This window comes from Zeus faber (genome assembly GCF_960531495.2).
Source record: "Zeus faber genome assembly, chromosome: 8".
Taxonomy (NCBI): Eukaryota; Metazoa; Chordata; class Actinopteri; order Zeiformes; family Zeidae; genus Zeus; species Zeus faber.
The window spans coordinates 3223168-3243187 of NC_137195.1; the positions used below are offsets into that span (position 1 = coordinate 3223168).

Sequence of the window (20020 nt, forward strand, 5' to 3'; positions counted from 1 at the left end):
CGTGTGGACGGAGCTCAACGTCTGGAGGGAGCTCAACGTGTGGACGGAGCTCAACGTGTGGACGGTACAACCGTCACACACGGAGTCGCCGTCGTCGTCGAGGCGACGCGCACGCCAACGAAGAAGTCGCGCTGACGTCACTTCCGTAAACAAGCCGAGGCTCCGGTGTCACTTTGTCTGAGGAAACGTGCGTCTCCGTGTTGCTCCGCGTGAGGGAAGCGGGCGGAGGCAGATCCGACTCATGTCGCGGGACATAATCTGAGCAACGCGACGGATCCAAGTCGGTGTAAGCGGCGCGCACCGGACATGACTGTCCGCGTGGCAGCTCGTTCTCCCACCGCGACGCGCAGCACGACAGCGGCGCCGCACCGGTGCAGTTACACCTCCCTCCCGCCGGGCGGCGCTGCTGGCGTCCCACGCCGCGCACAGACCCGCAGGAGGCGCGTCCGACACGTGGTCAGCAGAGCGGAAGTGGAGCTGCGCTGTTTCCCTGCCTCTCGTGTCCCGGTTGTTCGAATAAAAGCTGAAAAGAAGCTTCCAGGGCCGCGGGAGCAGCGCGGAAAAACATGTCGTCCTTCAGGAAGGCGCTGAAGAGCAAACAGAGGAACCACCATGAGCGGTCGCAGGTGAGGACCGGCCCCTGATCGTTTCGCACAACTATTGTTCATCTCCAATCTGAACCACCTCAGTCCTCAAACAGTTATCTATCTACCTGTCTGTCTGTCTACCTGTCTGTCCATCCATCTGTGGCTCGGTGTCACTATGGTTCCTAGCGTTGACTGTGTGTATAAATATACTTGGGATATTTCTGTACTGGATGAATTAAAATGTACACAATAACATGTTAATACTAACCATAACCACCCGTTTTGTCATTTATCTTTATTTGGTGTGTTGTATATTCTGCGTATTGAATTAAGTATTATTTTTTAATGCTACTCGCCTGTCTGCACTGCAGTGCACCAACTATTTCCAAGACAGATTCCTTGTCAATTAAAATGTACTTGGCCCAATACACAGATTCTGATCCCAATGTGGACAAGGATAGTGAAGAATGAGCTTGTCTAAATTATAAGTTATTATTAAATTATTACAATGTCCAAATTGATAATAAATGCCTTTGTAGATAGACTGTGTGTAAACCGTGTGTTTTAATCCCATGACTTTTCCAGCCCGCAGACAGGAAACACCTGGGGTTACTGGAGAAAAAGAAGGATTACAAGCTGCGAGCAAAGTGAGTACAACACGCTTTTCTGGGAGGTGTAAGGTCACGACAGGCAATATTTTCAATTAATGCTCAATGGCAAATTGAATAAATTGATACCTGCAGACATCCCTGGAAGTCACCGTGAAATTAAACTGCAGCTGTCTGACTTTGTGGGTCACAATCTAATGATGCGGGGATGGTAGCTCAGGAGGTACAACTGGTGGTCTAGTCATCTAAAGGTTGCTGGTTGGATCCCAGGCTCCTCCTGCTAGCATGCTGTAGTGTCCTTGAGCAAGACACTTAACCCCTCATTGCTCCTGATGGCTGCGTCCGTCGGTGTTTGAATAATTGTAAGTCGCTTTGGATAAAAGCGTCTGATCAATGCAATGTAATGATGCGAATACTGTGTCATGGTGAAGGTGCGGCGGTTCTGAAGACACGCGTGGCTTTTTACTAACCGGGTGTTTTGGATTCCCACCACAGTGACTACCACAAAAAGCAGGACTTCCTCGCTGCGCTGCGCAAGAAAGCCATGGACAAGAACCCAGACGAGTTTTACTACAAGATGATCAGCTCCAAACTGCAGGTAAAGTAACAACACCACCAACAACAACCACTGTGGAAGGACGAGACTGTGCAGTGAAATCATTCAATGTCAAAACCTCTGGATCATCCAACGTTTTTAAGTACAACAGTCAAATGTGTTTTCCTGATGGATGACTAAGATTCTGTAAATATTTTTTTAATAAAATTGGTGGCTTCCCATATGCGTGTTTCTATTTATTATTATAATTTTTTTTCAAGGTCAGATTTAAAATGCATCCAAAATAGGCAAACGAGTGATTTACGAGTAACTTGAATGGGAAATAATATTCCACAAAATGTATTTACAGATGTTGATAAACCTTCCTCAGAGACACAACAATAAACCAATTATAGCAAACCTTAGGTTGTTTATATTGGGTTTTGTTACCTTGTGGGGCTATATTATTTTAATAGGGAAACTAGTTTGGTTGTGCTGGTCAGTAACCTGCAAAATAGTGTTAAAAACCAACATGTTAAAGAAGCGTGATGACACCGTGATGCTGCCTGGAAAAAAGAACTGTGATGTCATCATTTTTCCATATCGCCCACGTCTACCCCAAGGTGACAGAGAACGGACAATAAACACTGATGAAGCAGCAAACAGGAAGCTCTGGTTCAAGAATAAGACAACTACAACACTGAACAATTTATAAGTTTTGAACAAAGACACTGCCTAAAACCATTTAGTTCTAAGTCCTTTCAAATTGAAACCAGTGGTCGATGAGAAATAAAATGTGTTAATTTCAAATGGAAGGAACTTAAAACCTTCTGTTCCCTGAGGAGTCGGGACGTCAGGAACGGACGTGAACCGCCGTAAGGTCCCCGCTCCTCATCCAGGGGCTGAGGAAGGAGCCGGTCCAGGGCGGGGTTTAGGAATTCAACTCGACCGGGTGGTGCGCCTGCGTACGACACATACAGGGAGGGCCACTCAGCCCCAGCGGGTGGAGGAGTGTGAGATAGGTGCAGCCAGTACATGCACATTACATGAAGATATTAGGATATATTTAGGATATCTTTTAATAAAGCCACTGCACATTTCCTGCACACTTCCTTCCGCAGCAGGTTTTTGAGCGTTGAACAGACTCCACCGCGCTTTGCCCCTGTGCCTGGCACTGCACGGAGCGTGGCAGGACTCAAACCTTGACCGGGAGGATTTAGAAAGATTTCAGCAGCAGTTTGTGGTTCTTCATTTGTGTGGAGTTGGAAATACAGAGTTTTTTCCGCTTCAGGACGGAGAGCACGTGGCCAAGAAGCCCAAATGGGAGGAGGAGGTGACGGAGGAGCAGAGGAAGGTGATGAGGACGCAGGACGTCAAGTACGTGGAGATGAAGAGGGTCGCCGAGGCCAAGGTGAGCCGCCGGTGCGGCCGGGGGGGGGTAAATAAAGTTTCACTCTGCCTGGATTTTGAAACCTCGTCCTGTTCTCCTGATTTTTAGAAAATCGAGAGGATGAAAGCAGAGCTGCACCTCCTGGAGGCCGAAGGGAAAGAGAAGAACAAGCACACGTTCTTTGTGGACAACATGAAGGAAGGTGAGAGGTTTGGGCGTCGTCAGGCTTGTTGGAACAACATATCATCCATCCAACATCTGACACGTGCCAGGAAAGAAGCGGAAGCGATCGTCGCCGTTGTCTTAAATCTGAGTACATGACACGTGGGGTTGAGTTTGAGGATATTCTGGTTCCAAACAACCTGTTTTTTATTCTGATGATATTTATAAACATTCAGCTGAATCTTGGACATGCACCGTATTAAAGGCACATTTTAAGGCATAAAGTATTCTTGTATGCTTCTAACACCAAGATGGATTAGTCTCCTGTAAAATTACGGTAAAATCCTTTTTTAAATACAACTTTCTGGTAAAATGAGACTTTTTAATCCCTGGAGGAAAATCCAGGCGTTCCCGACGACGACGACGACCTCGACAACATCATCATCATCTCGGCTGTCAATACAGACGTTGTTTACTTATCAGACAGACGTCGCTGATCCTAACTCCATTCCATGATCTTCCTCCTTAAGAATCAAACTCTGCAAATAATTAACCTTAAAGTACAATTCAACGCCTGCAACAGGTTTACGATCTACCTGGAGTAGAAAAAAGGTTTTGGAAAAAGTATATGTATTTTTTTTCTACTGGAGGTAGAAAAAAAGCTCTGGAATCAGTATCTATCAGCACATGCCTATCAGGATCGGAACTGAAAACAGTGGATCGGTGCATCTCTACAACAAGAAGCAGTGGAAAAACGAACAAGGAATGGAGTACATCCAATAATATTACCAAGCGGTACTGGAATGCTTGAATATTGGAGTGGATGTCAAATTAAACCATGAGATCCTGCCTCAAGCACCCATCCCTAACTGTAGTGAACTGTGCGTGTGTGCGTCTGTGTGTGTGTGTGTGGCCCCCTGCAGTGCAGAGCTTCGACCTGGCCGAGCAGCTGCAGACCGCCCCCCAGCTGCTGGGACGTGTCTTCAACCGCCCGCGGCTCCACACGCTGGAGACACAGAGCGTCGGCGGCGGCGGCGCCGCCGGACCCCGAGCCGCCAAGGTCGCTCTCCCCTTTCAGCACGACGACACGTCAGGCTGCCGAAACGAGCGGCTTTAGAGATGTTTAGGAGGAAGTCCTGCAGATGTTAAATGCAGCTGGACCTTGTTTGATTTGTCTCATGCACAACAACGTCTAGAAAGAAAATATAAAAATAGACTCTATATATATTATACAACGGGCCACAAATATAAGGAAAATAGTTATGTGTGTATTTATGTCCAAGGAAATGTGGGAAATATATGAAAAATACAATATATAAAATAGTTATATATTTATTTATTTGTTTATTAATTACAATATATATATTATATATAATTATGTTGCCAGTCAGAATCTGTTCATTCAGCCATGTACATGTTCATATATAAGGAATTTATTTCGGTAGTAGTTGGTGTTGTAATTCATACAGATGTTTTGGGATAAGAAAAAGGAACGATGAAGAAAACAATATTAATACAACAAAAAATAACAAATCAAAGTGTTTGCAATCTGCTCCACTCTACACTTTATTACTTTTGGATCTTTTGTTTTTATATGTTTTGACAGTTAAGTGTTTGTTTTTTTTGCTCTGGGTGGAGGTTAGCTCTGTTTCCACCTGGTGCTGGTGGTGTTGGTGGTGGTGTTGAACTGGTGTGTGCTCTCCGTGCTCAGGCTCTGTTCAAGCTCCGGCAGCGCCAGTACTCGCTGCTCGCACAGAGGATCGACCGAGAGAAGAAGATGTTCGTCATCAGCCAGAAGATCCAGACCCGCAAAGACCTGCAGGTGAGGGCCACGCCCGCTCCCGCTTCACCACCAGGGTCCATACGTTGGCCAAGAGGGTTTATATCTCTGGTTGGTTGCATTAGGATTTGGACACCGTCAACCTGAATAGATTGACTTCTTAGAAACCTTTATTTTAACTATAATTAATATAAGAAATGTTGCCACATGTTTGACCTCTCTTCTTTTATGATTATTGTTATTTTCTTTTGCGCTGGTGTGGAACTTGTTAAAGCCATCAGGCCCGTGCGAGGGATGTGGATTTGGGTTGTTTGAACATAAGTTCTGCTTTCAGGACAAGAGGAGGAAGATAAAGGTGAAGCAAGAGACGACCAACTCCGCCGCCGTCTACAAGTTTGCCAGCAAGAGGAAACGCTGAGAGGAGGAGGAGGATCATGGGAGTTCAACCTCGTTCCAAATTCCTTTCCATCGCTGCAGGAAGACGTGGAATGTATTTTCCTTCTCCCTCCATCTCATTGTGTAAATATTTATAAAAGAAATTCAGTTTGTTTTTTTAATATTTATTTGAAATAAACAAACTCAAAGCCTGTCTGTCTGTCTGTCTGTCTGTCTGGGTTAGTTTTACTGCTGCACCACTAGGTGGAGGTATTGATCCTTATTTGTGGGTTTCATGGACCTGTCCTAAAATCCTTCAAAGGCATGAAAAGTCCAAATTACAATTTTGGTTTTGGCAACTTCATTTCTGAATATTTAAACTGCTTTTGTCCTGAAAACCAGGAGAGATGTCAAGTACTACGATTGTTTGGTCAAGAATGTTTTTTTTGTTTGTTTTTTGTTTTTTACATTATTCCAAAATCTCAGTATAGTTGATGTTGCCTTGACATGAGAAATCAACATTTAAAATGGAGGTTTGGTCGACTTCATTTCTTTCCCGTTTTCTTATTGAAATGGTTTTTGTCTGGCTGGTTTGGCAGGTTTTAAGACATTATTAAATGAGCTTTGTGCCAGTTCACTGTCATTTTCATGTCACTGCTGGGCTGCAGTACTCGGACCAGCACTGACCAGAGGGGCCTTACCGCTCCATCCCACTGTGTGCACTGTGTTTTCATGTCAAAATGGAGATGTGAACGGTTCCTGTGTCACGGGGCGTTCACAGGATCACGATTAACGGAAAATTTCAAAATCCCAAATTGGAAAAAGCTGAAACCATTTGAAGGGAAGAAGCAGAGACTCCATGGAAGCAAGAACAGAAAAGATCCACATCCACTGGAATGTGTCGTGATGAAGGGAAATGAACCTAAAATAAAATAGTGTGAGAGACAGGTGTCCACCCCCCCTGCCAGAGGAGGAGGATGGGGGCGGGGGGTGGAAGCTGAGGATGGAGGTGGGGTTGGAGTGGGGAGTCGGCCGGTGGCCCCGTGCCCAGCACCGGCCTCTCCGATCCGGGCGTGGTGATGGATCACTGCGGCGGCAGCGGCTTCATAAACGGCTCCATCCATCAGCCTCTCCTGGGGGAGGGAGGGGTGGAGGTAGGGGGAGAAAGATGGAGGGAGGAGAGGGAGGGGTGGAGGGGAGATGGAGGGAGGAGAAGAGGGAGGGAGAGAAAGAGGGAGGTGGAGCAAATGGGAAATAATGAAAAGTAACTAAATACAAGAAGCATTTAGTTGATTTTCTTTTTAGTTTGAGTTATTTTTACTATTTGGTTTTCAGAGACTTTGGACTTTATTTCCAATATCTTTATGTTTTACTTTACGACATTTCAACAAGAATTACAAGCATATCCTTATGAATTACTTGACTCCACTTGTACTATTTAAATAGAAAAAAAAAAATATTTTTGTTTTAATGTGTAATATTTCTATGTGAGCATCATCTGCAGAGAAACACACACAGCATAACTTTATGAATTATTACTTATGACTTTACACTTGTTTCATCTCCACAGAATGGAGGCGTGTTCATAATTCATACTTTTAATAAAAAACCTCTTTACAAACAGTTTAAACCACAAATATCACAAAATGTGATATTAAAATACTATTAAAATACATGTCATTATATAAACTGTGCTGTAATACATTATGTCACATGTTTCACATCAATGCATTAAAATCACTAAATAAATGCCCCAATGGTGAAAGCAAAAATAAATGTTAACATGAAGGGAGCTAAGAGCAAAACAAAAAAACCATCACACAGAGTTATTACTTATTTGAAGGATTTGTCTTAACAAGTGAAATGGAGACAACTGTTCCAGGAGGAGTTTGTCTCTACAATGGTGAAGAAAAGAGTCTTAATTATAAATAATAATAATAAATAGATCTGCAGGCAGCAATACACAAAGTCCAGTTTACTGTTATTACTTTTCGCAGTTTTCATAAAACACATCGTTTTATATCGACACCAATTCCAAATGTCTGAAACACCTCGGTTCCAACGAGACCTCAACCATGTCCGTGTGTACTGCGGTTGTCCTGTTCCAGATACTTTTAGCCCAAAAAATGCAGAGAATAATAATAACAATAATAACAATAATAATAATAAAAACTGAGCAGAAACAATATGGCTCATGAGGGCACTGGGTTAAATATTAAAATATAAAACATTCAAGTAAATCAAGTGTAATCGAGATTGGGGGGTACCGAGTTCAGCTTTTGAGTTTGGTGTCAGACTTAACTCAGGATTATCAAGACCGGTTGAGCTGAAAACTCCAATTTATTTATTTTTAATATTTGTTATTTAACTTGTCCAGCAACACCTGCCTCCCACCCAGAACATTATCAATTCACTGATCAATACACTGATCAATACTGTCTTCAATTAAAGCAAGTTGATTCATTCAGCACAATTCATATAAATATGAATTAAATAAAAACAAAATAGTGCACGATTGATGTGTCTGACTCTGGCCCCTCCCACACTTGTACTGCGTCATGTCGACCGGGACACGTGCGTCTGTGTGTGTCAGTGAAGGAAGCCCGGGGGTCAAAGCTCCGTCCGGGGGTTCCGGGACACACAGACCGGCCACTGTTCCCTGTTCCCCGTCAAACTACTCTCTCTCAATTCCTCTGGGATGTGGTGGGGATGGGTTTGAGGGAGGGAGGCGGGGTCTCTGATTTTAGAGAAATGGACGGGGGGGCATTCCTCTATTGTCTCAAGAAGTCGCCTGGTAAACTCATCTGGCAACCCGTCCTTTCCCCCTCAACCCTTGAGGGAGAAGTTAAGGGAAGTGTGTGTGTGTGTGTGTGTGTGTGTGTATGTGTGTGTGTGTGTGTGTGTGTGTCTATATGTGTGTGGGGCGGTTGGAGGGCCTTGACCCCCTGACACTGGGGACCAGTGGACATAGAGGACTAAGTGTTTTAGACCCCTGAACACACACACACACACACACACACACACACACACACACACACACACACACACACACACACACACACACACACACACACACACACACACACACACACACACACACACACACGTTCCTCCATGGAAATGAATTATGAAATATAAATATGAATTATGAGCAGGATGAAGAACTTCCCTTGGGGGGTTTATGGAACTGCACTTCCTGTACAAATCAACTGCACTTCATCAGCGCTGTCGAAAAGGAACTGTGTTCCGAAAGCTGCTCCTTATGATATAAAATATTATATAATGTAATAAGATATGATATCATTTTATTGCATTATGATACTATGTTATGTTATATAATATAATATTTTATTAGATCACATTATATTTTATTACATTATATGATATTATATTTTATTATATCATATTATTTTATAATATTTTATTATGTTCTGTTATATGACAAAATATTATTTCATCATATTATATTACATTATATCATGTTAGGTTATGTTATATCATATAATACTACATAATATCACATTATATAAAATGTTATTATATCATATCATATTCTGTTATGATATATTTCATCATATTATATCATAACACACTATATCACATATTATATTAAATTATATTTAATTATATCATATTATATTTAATTACTATGTTATATATATATATATATATATATATATATATACACACACACATTACATTTAGTCATTTATCAGACGCTTTTATCGAAAGCGACTTACAATTGTTCAAACACTGACGGACGCAGCCATCAGGAACAATTAGGGGTTAAGTGTCTTGCTCAAGGACACTACAGCATGCTAGCAGGAGGAGCCTGGGATCCAACCAGCAACCTTTAGATGACTAGACCACCTCCTGAGCCTGAGCTACCATCCCCTATATATATATATATATATTATTATTATTTATTTTTTTCTTACATTAAATTACATCACGTCCGTCATGTTACATCATACTATATTTTATTACATTAAATTATATGATATATTATATAATATTTGATTATATCATATTACATGTTATTTTATAATTATATTACATTATACTATATTATATTAAATTTTATTAAATTATCATATAATGTTGTATTTAATTTAATATTTAATTATATTTTTTGGTATCATATTATATCACATTATATCATACATTTTAATATATATACATATTTAATTAAATTATGTTATGTTATTTTATATTTTATTTAATATTATTATTACACGGAATACTTGATTCTGATTGGTCGATAGCGGTAATCTCGAGGTGCGTTATTTCAGATTAATGAGCGTTGCTCTGTTGATAATGGCCGTTGCCACCGGACACTACTTGTCCTGGATTCACAGTGTTCGCTACGCTCTTCAACTAGACATAGTAGTAGTTATGAAATCATTCTACTTCACACTACATACTGTACTGCATGCTATACACTACAGCTTCACTTCCTTTCAACAGGTTGTCATCTTGTACTGGTCATATTTCACCGGGTGTAGTACGTCATTCTGGTACTTTTCACACGCTGCTCCCAAACTGAAACTCTCTTCCTGGTCGCAGCATCACTTCCTGTGCAGGAGCGCTGTTTCCTGTCAGCGTACTATCCAGGACACGGATGGGCTCACGGTGGTGTTGGTTTGGTTTGAGGCTGATTCAGAATCAGCGGTGATGAGGACTGAATATTTTACCAGGTGGCTGTAAGTTGTTGGAAGTGCCTTGGAAAACACTTCCATATACACGTACGCTTCTTCATTTAAGGATTAATCACTGATGTTTTAAGAAGAAAATAAAAGTAATGTCTTTTCCATTGGTCCCTGGTAATGTTCTGTAATGTGCCCCTGTGCATATTAAACAGAGCGGCGGCTTAAGGAGTCCTTAAAAGCAAAGTGGGATCCACACACTGAGCTTTAAATTAACAAGAATAAATACTGACACTTCTTTTTTAAGCATTTCTTTTTTCATCTGATGCACTTTTCCCCCCCCTGACCGTGTCTTTTCTTGGGCCACTGTTGGCGCAGCAATAACCTCTGGTACAAGTAAAGATTTATCGTGTTGCTCGTTCTTGTTGAAGACTCTTTAAACTGAGTGAAGTGTGTTAAACCAAAGTCCAAACAAATCCCCTCCGGTGTCTGTTAAACTACTAAATATTTGATTATTAGTGACTACACTGTATGTCTACAGCCTTTTATTAAAATGATGATATAGTTATAATTATCATATTATTGTAATATTATTGTAATTATTATATTATCAATATTATTATGGCTCCAACATGTGTGCAGCTGTGTTTTACACAATGTAAAAAAAAACAAAAAACGTTTCAGATATTTAGGTGAATCAGCACAACAAAAATATATTTCACTGTTGAAATGCAAACATGGATATTCAACATGTCTTTGATGCATATTCTATGTTTAGTTGATACTGTGTCTTACGTCTCAAAAGCAGAAAGAGAAACATCTTTGTTACATGTTTCTCGTTGTTACATGAACAAGGATATCAGTGCAAAACAAGCATCAGAGAACTGCTCCCGTGGAACTTTTTAACAGACAGATATCTGCCCACGCGAAAACAAAGAAGAAACGTTGGAGAGAGTCGTGAAAACATCCCAGACCTAGAATCACACAAAGACAGAAGTCGTGCAAAGGAACCTGAACCACATGGAATAAACAAACACGCTGCATTCCATTTGATGCGTGCACTAAATGTTAAACAATCCATTGTGTATTATGAAATACGTCAGCGGTGCTTTAAAAAAAACAAACGCAAGGTGAAAACCGTCCTGAACCATTTCAAGTATTGATATCTGGTGGCTCTGGCACAGGACAGTCAATCTAAAGCGTATGATGAAATTTATCATATTTTGTCGAAACTCACTGAAAACCCTGAGGAAGTACACGTGTTGTCGACAGCATCAACTGTTCTTTCTTTTTTTTTAAACGCAGCAACAATCATTACATTTTGTCATTGATCAGATGCTTTTATCCAAAGCCACTTACAATTATTCAAACAGCGACGGACGCAGCCATCAGGAGCAATGAGGGGTTAAGGGTCTTGCTCAAGGACACTACAGCATGCTAGCAGGAGGAGCCTGGGATCCAACCAGCAACCTTTAGATCACTAGACGACCAGCTCTACCTCCTGAGCTACCGTCCCCCTCCCCAACAATCAAAACGTTTTCAATTGGAACAAATGCAAATCAACCACTTGGAGAAGGAAGTTAGGAAATCTCCAAATTGGAATTTTTGACGAAATCTCTACAGTTGATCAACTGACATATCTTGATGGAGACGAAGACAACCTGACCACTTCTCTCCTTTTGGAAAAGTCTCCGTTATCGCGGTCGGTGTTTTCTATCCATCGTCTCCAGTGAAAGGACACGTTCTGTACCTGGAACCAAAGTTTCCAACGTGTGGACGAATCACTTTGCGTTTGCAGATCCGGCTGCGAGACCATAGGACAACAACGTTGCGGAACGACTACGAAAAAGAAAAGATAGACGAAGACTGGAGAGGATCCGACGTAAAAACGCCTAAAAACTGTGAAAGCGGTGAAGGGGACGGAGACGGGTGCACGTCTGTGCAACAAGCAGGGAAGCGTCGTTTTGAAATGTTGCGCTGTGGGATGGGGTCTGTGTCCACAGACGCTCGGGATTTTCAAAAGTTTTCGCGAAGCGGTGGATGGGAAATAAAAACAGGATTTCATGTCAAAGTCTTCAATACGCGTCTTGAAAGATCCTTGAATCTGGTTCCAAAAGCACCAGTGACGCTTCTTTAAAACGTTGATGTTACAGACGGGTTTGGAAATGGAGTATTTGGTACTGTGTGAAAAATGAAGATAGAACATTTCCTTTCTTAAATAAACATGAATTTCTATAATGGAATATTGACTGAAAACACAACATCAAGTCACAACGTATGAAAGGCTTTAAACAAAAACAAATTTAAACATATCAGGTTTATTATTATTTTATCTATTTTTATAATTGTATTATTAGAGTTCCATCCCAGAGAGCAATCCAAATTGGTCTCCATCGATTTGTGGTGGTTGCAGACTGTGTGTGTGTGCACTCTATATAGTACAGTATACCACAGTATGACAGCAATAAAGTAACAGTACGCAGTGCAATGTGCATCATACAGTACAGTTATGCAGTGGGGCCCCTGGTGAGTTCAGCATTGACAGTGCTTATGGCTTAAGGGAAGAAACTCCGTCTCAGTCCTTCTGTTCTGCTGTATGGCTGCGGAGGCGCTTGCCTGACCCGACACCTCCTGGTGTATAAGTCCTGCAGGGAGGGGAGCGTAGTTCCAGTGGTACGTTCAGCTGAGCGCAGCACCCTCTGCAGGGCCCGCCTGTCCTGAGCAGTACAGTTCCCAAAGCAGGCAGTGATGTTGCCTGTCAGGATGCTCTCCACCGCTCCACAGTAGAAGGACTTGAGGATCCTCACTGAGACCCGGAATTTCCTCAGCTGCCTGAGGTGGTAGAGACGCTGCCTCCCCTTTCTCACCAGAGTGTCTGTGTGTAAAGTCCATGTTTAATCCTCTGTGATGTGGACTCCCAGGTCCTGGTCCAGGTCCTTGAAGCTGCTTACCCTAAAGACAGAAGTCCCATTAATCACAAACGGCGTGTGTGTCCTCAGTTGTAATCCTCTCCTAAAATCCACAATCAGCTCCTTAGTTTTGCTGACGTTCAGGTGGAGGCTGTTGTCCAGGCACCAGAGCGACAGGTCAACCATCTCCTCGCGGTAGGCCTTCTCATCGCCCTCGTTGATTAGGCCCACCACGATGGTGTCGTCAGCAACTTGATGATGGTGTTGGAGCTGGACCTGGCCACACAGTCATGTGCATACAGGGAGCACAGTAGGGGGCTGAGGACGCAGCCCTGGGGGGATCCTGTGTTCAGAGTGAGGTCGGTGGACATGTGCCTTCCCACCCTAACCACTTGGGGACGGGCTGTGAGGAAGTACAGGATCCAGGCACACAGCGGAGTGTTTAATCCTACTTGTAGTAGCTCACAGCTACTTCTGTAAACTGGCTGATGTCACTGACAGCGTCCTGAAGCGCGGCCTCTGATTGTCCGGTCCGACCACTGCTCAACGTCCCTCGTTACTACCGTTCCACGTATGATGCAAGGCTTCCTCCATCGGAGCACCGTGGAACAGCGACTGCACTGAAGTTATTGTCTTTGCTGATTGTATTGGCGCGTAGAATCTCCCCCGGCCACTCTGGATCCGCAAATAAAATATCAAAAAGTTGTTCTTTCAGGGAATTTTTTATATCCAGGAGTGCATCGCGGTCGTAGGAGATCACTGCCGATGAGTTTTTGACGGACATAGCGATGTACAACAAAATAAATGCTAATATGTGCGTAATCACACATAGCATTCGCGCAGGCGACCACAAGGGCCGGCGCCAAGCAGCCTTCCGGTTTCAAATTGAACATATGACCCACGATTCACAGAACTGCACATCATTTGTGTAACAGAATATGGTTAGCAACAAAAAATATGTCCAACTTCCAGGATTCCTTTTTTCATAGCAAACTATGATGACAGTCAGACCATATTTCATGGATTGAAAAGAATGCAGCATGGCGGTGTTGGAGTTTATTCAAAAATGTATCAAGAAATACTTCTCATCTCCTAATTACATTTAACATTACATTTATCAGACGCTTTTATCCAAAGCGACTTACAATTGTTCAAACAGCGACGGACGCAGCCATCAGGAGCAATGAGGGGTTAAGTGTCTTGCTCAAGGACACTACAGCATGCTAGCAGGAGGAGCCTGGGATCCAACCAGCAACCTTTAGATGACTAGACCACCAGCTCTACCTCCTGAGCTACCATCCCCCTAACAATTATGAATGTATAGTCTTTTATGCTCCTCGTATTAAGAAAATAACCACCTTCACACAATCCCGATGTGTTCCAGAAGAACCTGCTGTGTTTATTATGCCGTCTGGTTTCATGCACTGGACGTGAAGTCATTGTGGGCGATGTCAACCAAAATATATTGACCTTAAATAAACGACAAAATGTAATGATTCAAAGTGGATATTCTCAATGAGAATAAGAATCCACTAGAGAAAATAACACAGGACTGGATTGTGTAAACATGAAGCCTTGAGCAAAAATAACGTAGACCTTAGAGTCATACACACATTATGTCTTTGACATCCAACTCCATGACCTGAAATATGGAACAAAAACTCTGATTGTATCCAGATAACACTTTATATTTGAACAACTCTGTGTCCAGGTGTCTGTACCGGTCTTTGTTTCATGTGATAATGTTATAATTTATTTAATTCCACAACCATTACTATGAGCAATTCTCGTAAAAATCCCCAAATGAAACAAAACAATGAAAACATGTATATGAAACAACGTCTTCATAACCGTAATTTTTACAATAATTATTATTTTGTTAAGGATGATGGTCAAGGTGAACCCAAACGCAGGACACACAGTTTAAGGAGTTTGTACAGGGGTTCAAGGGGTAGACAGGCAGGGAATCAGGAACAGGCAAGAGAAGGGGGATCAGGGCAGGCAGGGACTCGTGACGGGGAAGGCAGGGACTCACAAACAGGCAGGGACTCAGGAACCAGGAGCCAGGAGCCAGGAGCCGGTGGAGATCCAGGAATCGGGACTTTGGGGCACACACCCAGGGAAACAGACAGGAACATAGGCGTAGAACGTGCAGGAAGACATGCAGAGACACATGCAGCAATCCAACACCCACAGAGTGAATGGGACCCGGTTAAATACAGAAGGAGTGAAGAGGAAGGTGGAGACAGGTGGTGGGATTATTGACTGGGGACAGACAGGTGTGCAGTGACAAGGATGTTATGTGACACCAGACACAGACAGAGGGAGCTAGAGAGGACTAGAGGGAGACAGGTCAGAGACAGCCAGAGAGGAACAGAGGGACCTAGAGACAGACAGAGGGAGCTAGAGAGGGACAGAGGGGAGACAGAGACAGACAGAGGGAGCTAGAGAGGACTAGGGGGAGACAGGGACAGAGGGAGCCAGAGAGGGACAGAGGGACCTAGAGACAGACAGAGGGAGCTAGAGAGGGACAGAGGGGAGACAGAGACAGACAGAGGGAGCTAGAGAGGACTAGAGGGAGACAGGGACAGAGGGAGCCAGAGAGGGACAGAGGGACCTAGAGACAGACAGAGGGACAGAGGGAGACAGAGACAGACAGAGGGAGCTAGAGAGGGCTAGAGGGACCCGAAGACAGACAGAGGGAGCTAGAGACGGCTAGAGGGAGACAGACAGAGGGACCTAGAGATAGACAGAGGGAGCTAGAGGGAGACAGGGACAGACAGAGGGAGCTAGAGGGGGACAGAGGGAGACAGAGACAGAGGCAGCCAGAGAGTGACACAGGGACCTAGAGACAGACAGAGGGAGCTAAAGAGGGCTAGAGTGAGACAGAGACAGAGGGAGCCTAAGAGGGACAGAGGGAGACAGAGACAGACAGACAGGGAATCAAGGCAGGGGAGGATCATGACAAAATTTCTTTGTTTACCTTCGTTAAGATGTCTTAGTTTTGGTAGGAAATATATCAAAGATGTAAGGCTGTCTATCAAAACGAGGTTACCAAACGTATACAATGTTTAAAAACACTGTTTACTTTGACAACTATATAACTTTAAGTCCTACTTTTAATTTTTATTTATTTTCCATTTATTAATTGTTGTGTGACCTTTAGAAATACCTTGATGCTTAGTTTGATTGTTATGTCCAGATGTTTTGAAAAACTGTTCAATAAATCAATTATCTGACGCGTGTTGTCGTCTCGTCTCCCGACGTCCCAAAGCATCTGTTAATAAACAATAAAAAATAAACACTTTGATATGTTAAATATGTTCAACATGTCAAACGTTTACAACTGAATATTGGGACATTATGTAATTACTGGCAACATCATTAAAACATGTCTTACAGAACCTTTCTAATTTGCAATAGCTCTACGTTATAAATAACTGACCTTTTATCACATAAATGACCCGTTATGTCAGATTACACAAGATAAAGACGATTATTAAAGCAGGACAATTAAAATCTGTTCCTGTACGACAAATGAGATAAGAATCAGGAGGAATCCAAAAAGTTGAATCCCTCGTTTTATGCCTCCTTCAGGAAAAATCGTCAAAATGTAATGCGACTAAAATGACCCAGTGTGTTGCATCAAGTGTTTGTCTAGTTTTTCAATTCGTCTTCTTGGCATTTTTTTGGGCTGAAAGTCTATGAAACGCGACAATCACAAAACTGACCGACGTGGTTGAGGTCTGGTTGGAACCGCAATGTTTCATACGTGTCGCGGCCAAGTCCAACTTACATTTGGATCAGGATATATTGATAAACCATTGCAAATTCACCAGAAATTGAAGAACATTGGCGTACCATAATTACTTTGTGACATCATAAACCAACGCTGTAAAATCCTCCACGAGTCGTCTCTGAGTCGTCGTAAATGTTGAAAATTTGTAACTCGTGCTACGTTCCACAGAAGCTGGAAAACTGTAATACATATCTAAAACTACTAAACTGGACTCTGTCTATAACTGCCTGCAGCTATATTTATTATTATTATTATTATTATTATTATTATTATTATTATTATCAATATTATCACTTGATTACTTATTTTATTTAATGTGTTGAGTTATTACTTATTTCTGTTTTTCTTTATGTACATATTGTGAATTGGGTATGTATATCCTCACTCTGTACCTCTGAACTGCTCTTATCTTATCTGGTCTTATATTCTAAGAACAGTTGCAGCAGAGGTCGTGTTAGGGACGTAAACACCACTAATAAATACACTTGATGTGATTTATTTCTGAGAAAAAAAGCTTCTCTCACGACCAAATGAGAATTTAAATGTCATCTCACGCTTTCCTGGAGGGGATTAAAAGCCGATTCAACACACCTTATAGTACAGAATTAAAATTTTAAAAAGGCTCAACACATTGAAATGCATCAGATGTATTATTATCATTATTATTTTTTATTAATAATATTATAATTATAATAATAATGATTATTATGATTATTCACACAGTATTTTCCACTGAATGCGACTCCAGAAGCTTAAGCTTGAGCGCCACTTGAACTCTGCTCCCAAACCAAGAAAGCTCCACCCTCCTCCTGCACCCAGGTCTCCCTCTCTCTCTCTCTCTCTCTCTCCGGGGTTAAGAGCGGTTAAGGACGGCACTAATCGATCCTCCAGTTACGGAGGTGGAGAGAAGAAACAGAGGTAGCCGAGGGTCTTAGGAGGAGGGCAGAAGAGGCGAGTGTGTCTAAGTGTGTGTGTATGTGTGTATGTGTGTGTGTGTGTGTGTGTTATATTTTGCGGGGGTTCCTTTATCCTGGAAACTCTCCTCCTTTCAACGTGTGGCACAGGGTGTGATGGGGCTTTTGAAGTAGTAGATATGAAGGAGGGATGGAGGGATGGGTGCAGGGTCTGTTTTCATGCCAGGGGGGCTACATGACAGCGCCCTGACTCGCGCGTGTGTGTGTGCGTGCGCGCACGTGGGTGTGTGTGTGTGTGTGTGTGTGTGCGTGTGTGTGTGTGTGTGTGTGTATGTGTGTGTCTGGTGCGAAGAGGTGGGATTTACTGAGCCTCTCTCTCTTTTTAAATTGCCACTAATGAGCCACAGGCTCTGTGCGCCGAGAGCTACTCCAATTGATTAAATTTGCATGGGAGCCTAAATCACGACAGAGGGGCTCATCCTCGTGCACACAGACACCCCCCAACCCCCCCCCACACACACACACACATGCCACATGGTAACCCCCACTTTCACATCAGACCTACAGGGGGTATCTGGGCTCGGGAAGAGACAGGATAGGCCAGAGGCTGCATGAATGTGTGTGTGTCTGTGTGTGTGTGTCTGTGTGTGTGTGTCTGTGTGTGTGTGTGTGTGTGTGTGTGTGTGTGTGTGTGAGAGACGTTTGTACCTCAAATGTGTCTTAAAAGTAGAAGCACCATTCCTTGCCAAATATTGCATATCTGTCACAATTACACATGAAAGCATTGATGCTGTAAATTGATGTTCACGAGCCACAATAAGGAGAAATTAGTAAAAGATCAGTGAAATATCATCAAACGATCATTAAAAAACCACCAAAGAGACGCAGAACGAGACAGTGGCCGTACATTTTACACCAAAGTCAAGGATCAATAATGATCTGAGGACAATACACAAGAAATATATTATCTTTAATTTGCATATTGTTTAAATTAAATGGTGAAATGTCCTTCGATGTGACGCAACACATTTACTGTACTGTATGACTGTTTCACATCAGTGATATAAAGAGAAATTTATGAATATACTTTTAAAATATTATTGGCATAATTTAGAAAGTACAATAAAATAATAATTAAAAAATATTTTGAAAGCAGATAATTTACTTTCTTTTTTAAATAAAACCTTTATTGAGTCACTGTTGGAACAACAAAAACCTCTGGGATAAGTAAAGTTTAATCTTATTTTATTTTATTTTCTTTTATCGTGTTGCTTGTTCTTGTTGAAGACTTTTTAAACTGAGTAAAGTATGTAAAACCAAAATGTAAATCCCCTCCAGTGTCTAGTGCACGACTAATATTTGATTATTAGTAACAACACTGTATAACTACAGCCTACAATTATTATGATTATTATTTATAATAATTTTATTTTTTATTTTTTATTTTTTTTATCATTATTATTAATATTATTGTGGGTCCATCCCGCAGAACTGGAACCCTGTTGTTATTGTTCAGATTTGTATTATTATTATTCTCCTCTTTCGGGCTAAAAGTGTCTGGCACAGGATGACTGCTACAGCTACAGACAGGGTTGAGGTCCCGTTAGAACCGGGACGTCTCAGACACCTCGTGGTTCAAGTTTCATCCAAAATGATCCACATTCGGAGCAAGAGTCAGTGAAAAAACAATGAAATTTGACCCAAAGTAGCTGAACATTCCTGCATCACCCACACGGCAAGGTTCTGTGTTTGTGTGTGTGTGTGTGTGTGTGTGTGTGTGTGTGCGTGCGTGCGTGTGTGTGTGTGTGTGTGTGTGTGTGTTTGTGTGAGTGTGCGGGGCGTGGTGTGGATCCATCTGTCCCTCTGTTCCTGTCAGCCCATCACACCGGGCGGTGGCGGACGTTCCCCTCAGGGCGACGTTCATTACACTTTAACCAGAGGATCTGTGTGTGTGTGTGTGTGTGTGTAGGGTAATGAGTTAAGATTTACAAAATGGGCAAAAGACACACACACACACACACACACACACACACACGCACACGCACACGCACACGCACACGCACACGCACACGCACACGCACACGCACACGCACACTGAAACGCACAGCTGCTCCTCTGCTTCAAGGACCTGGGAGTCCACATCACAGAGGATTTAACATGGACTTTACACACAGACACTCTGGTGAGAAAGGCAAGGCAGCGTCTTTACCACCTCAGGCAGCTGAGGAAACTCAGGGTCTCAGTAAGGATCCTCAAGTCCTTCTACTGTGGAGCGGTGGAGAGCATCCTGACAGGCAACATCACTGCCTGCTTTG

The 20020-nt window shown here is 42.5% G+C and overlaps 1 protein-coding gene across 1 annotated transcript; it reads left to right on the plus strand.

Moving 5' to 3' along the window:
• Positions 1 to 456: 456 nt before the first annotated feature.
• On the plus strand, positions 457 to 5651 carry utp11 (UTP11 small subunit processome component). The gene is made up of 8 exons (XM_080005375.1): positions 457 to 626; positions 1173 to 1234; positions 1691 to 1793; positions 3022 to 3141; positions 3229 to 3322; positions 4206 to 4342; positions 4994 to 5104; positions 5397 to 5651. Exons 1-8 carry the CDS (start codon positions 567 to 569, stop codon positions 5478 to 5480), a joined length of 771 nt encoding a protein of 256 aa, XP_079861501.1. The 5' UTR covers positions 457 to 566; the 3' UTR covers positions 5481 to 5651.
• The last annotated feature ends 14369 nt before the right edge of the window (positions 5652 to 20020 follow it).

Excerpts from the sequence above, each read along its gene's own strand:
- utp11 (XM_080005375.1), top strand. The coding sequence starts at position 567 with ATGTCGTCCTTCAGGAAGGCGCTGAAGAGCAAACAGAGGAACCACCAT. Across the intron at positions 1,794-3,021 it reads TGATCAGCTCCAAACTGCAG|GACGGAGAGCACGTGGCCAA; the intron begins GTAAAGTAACAA and ends TTTCCGCTTCAG. Across the intron at positions 3,323-4,205 it reads TGTGGACAACATGAAGGAAG|TGCAGAGCTTCGACCTGGCC; the intron begins GTGAGAGGTTTG and ends GGCCCCCTGCAG.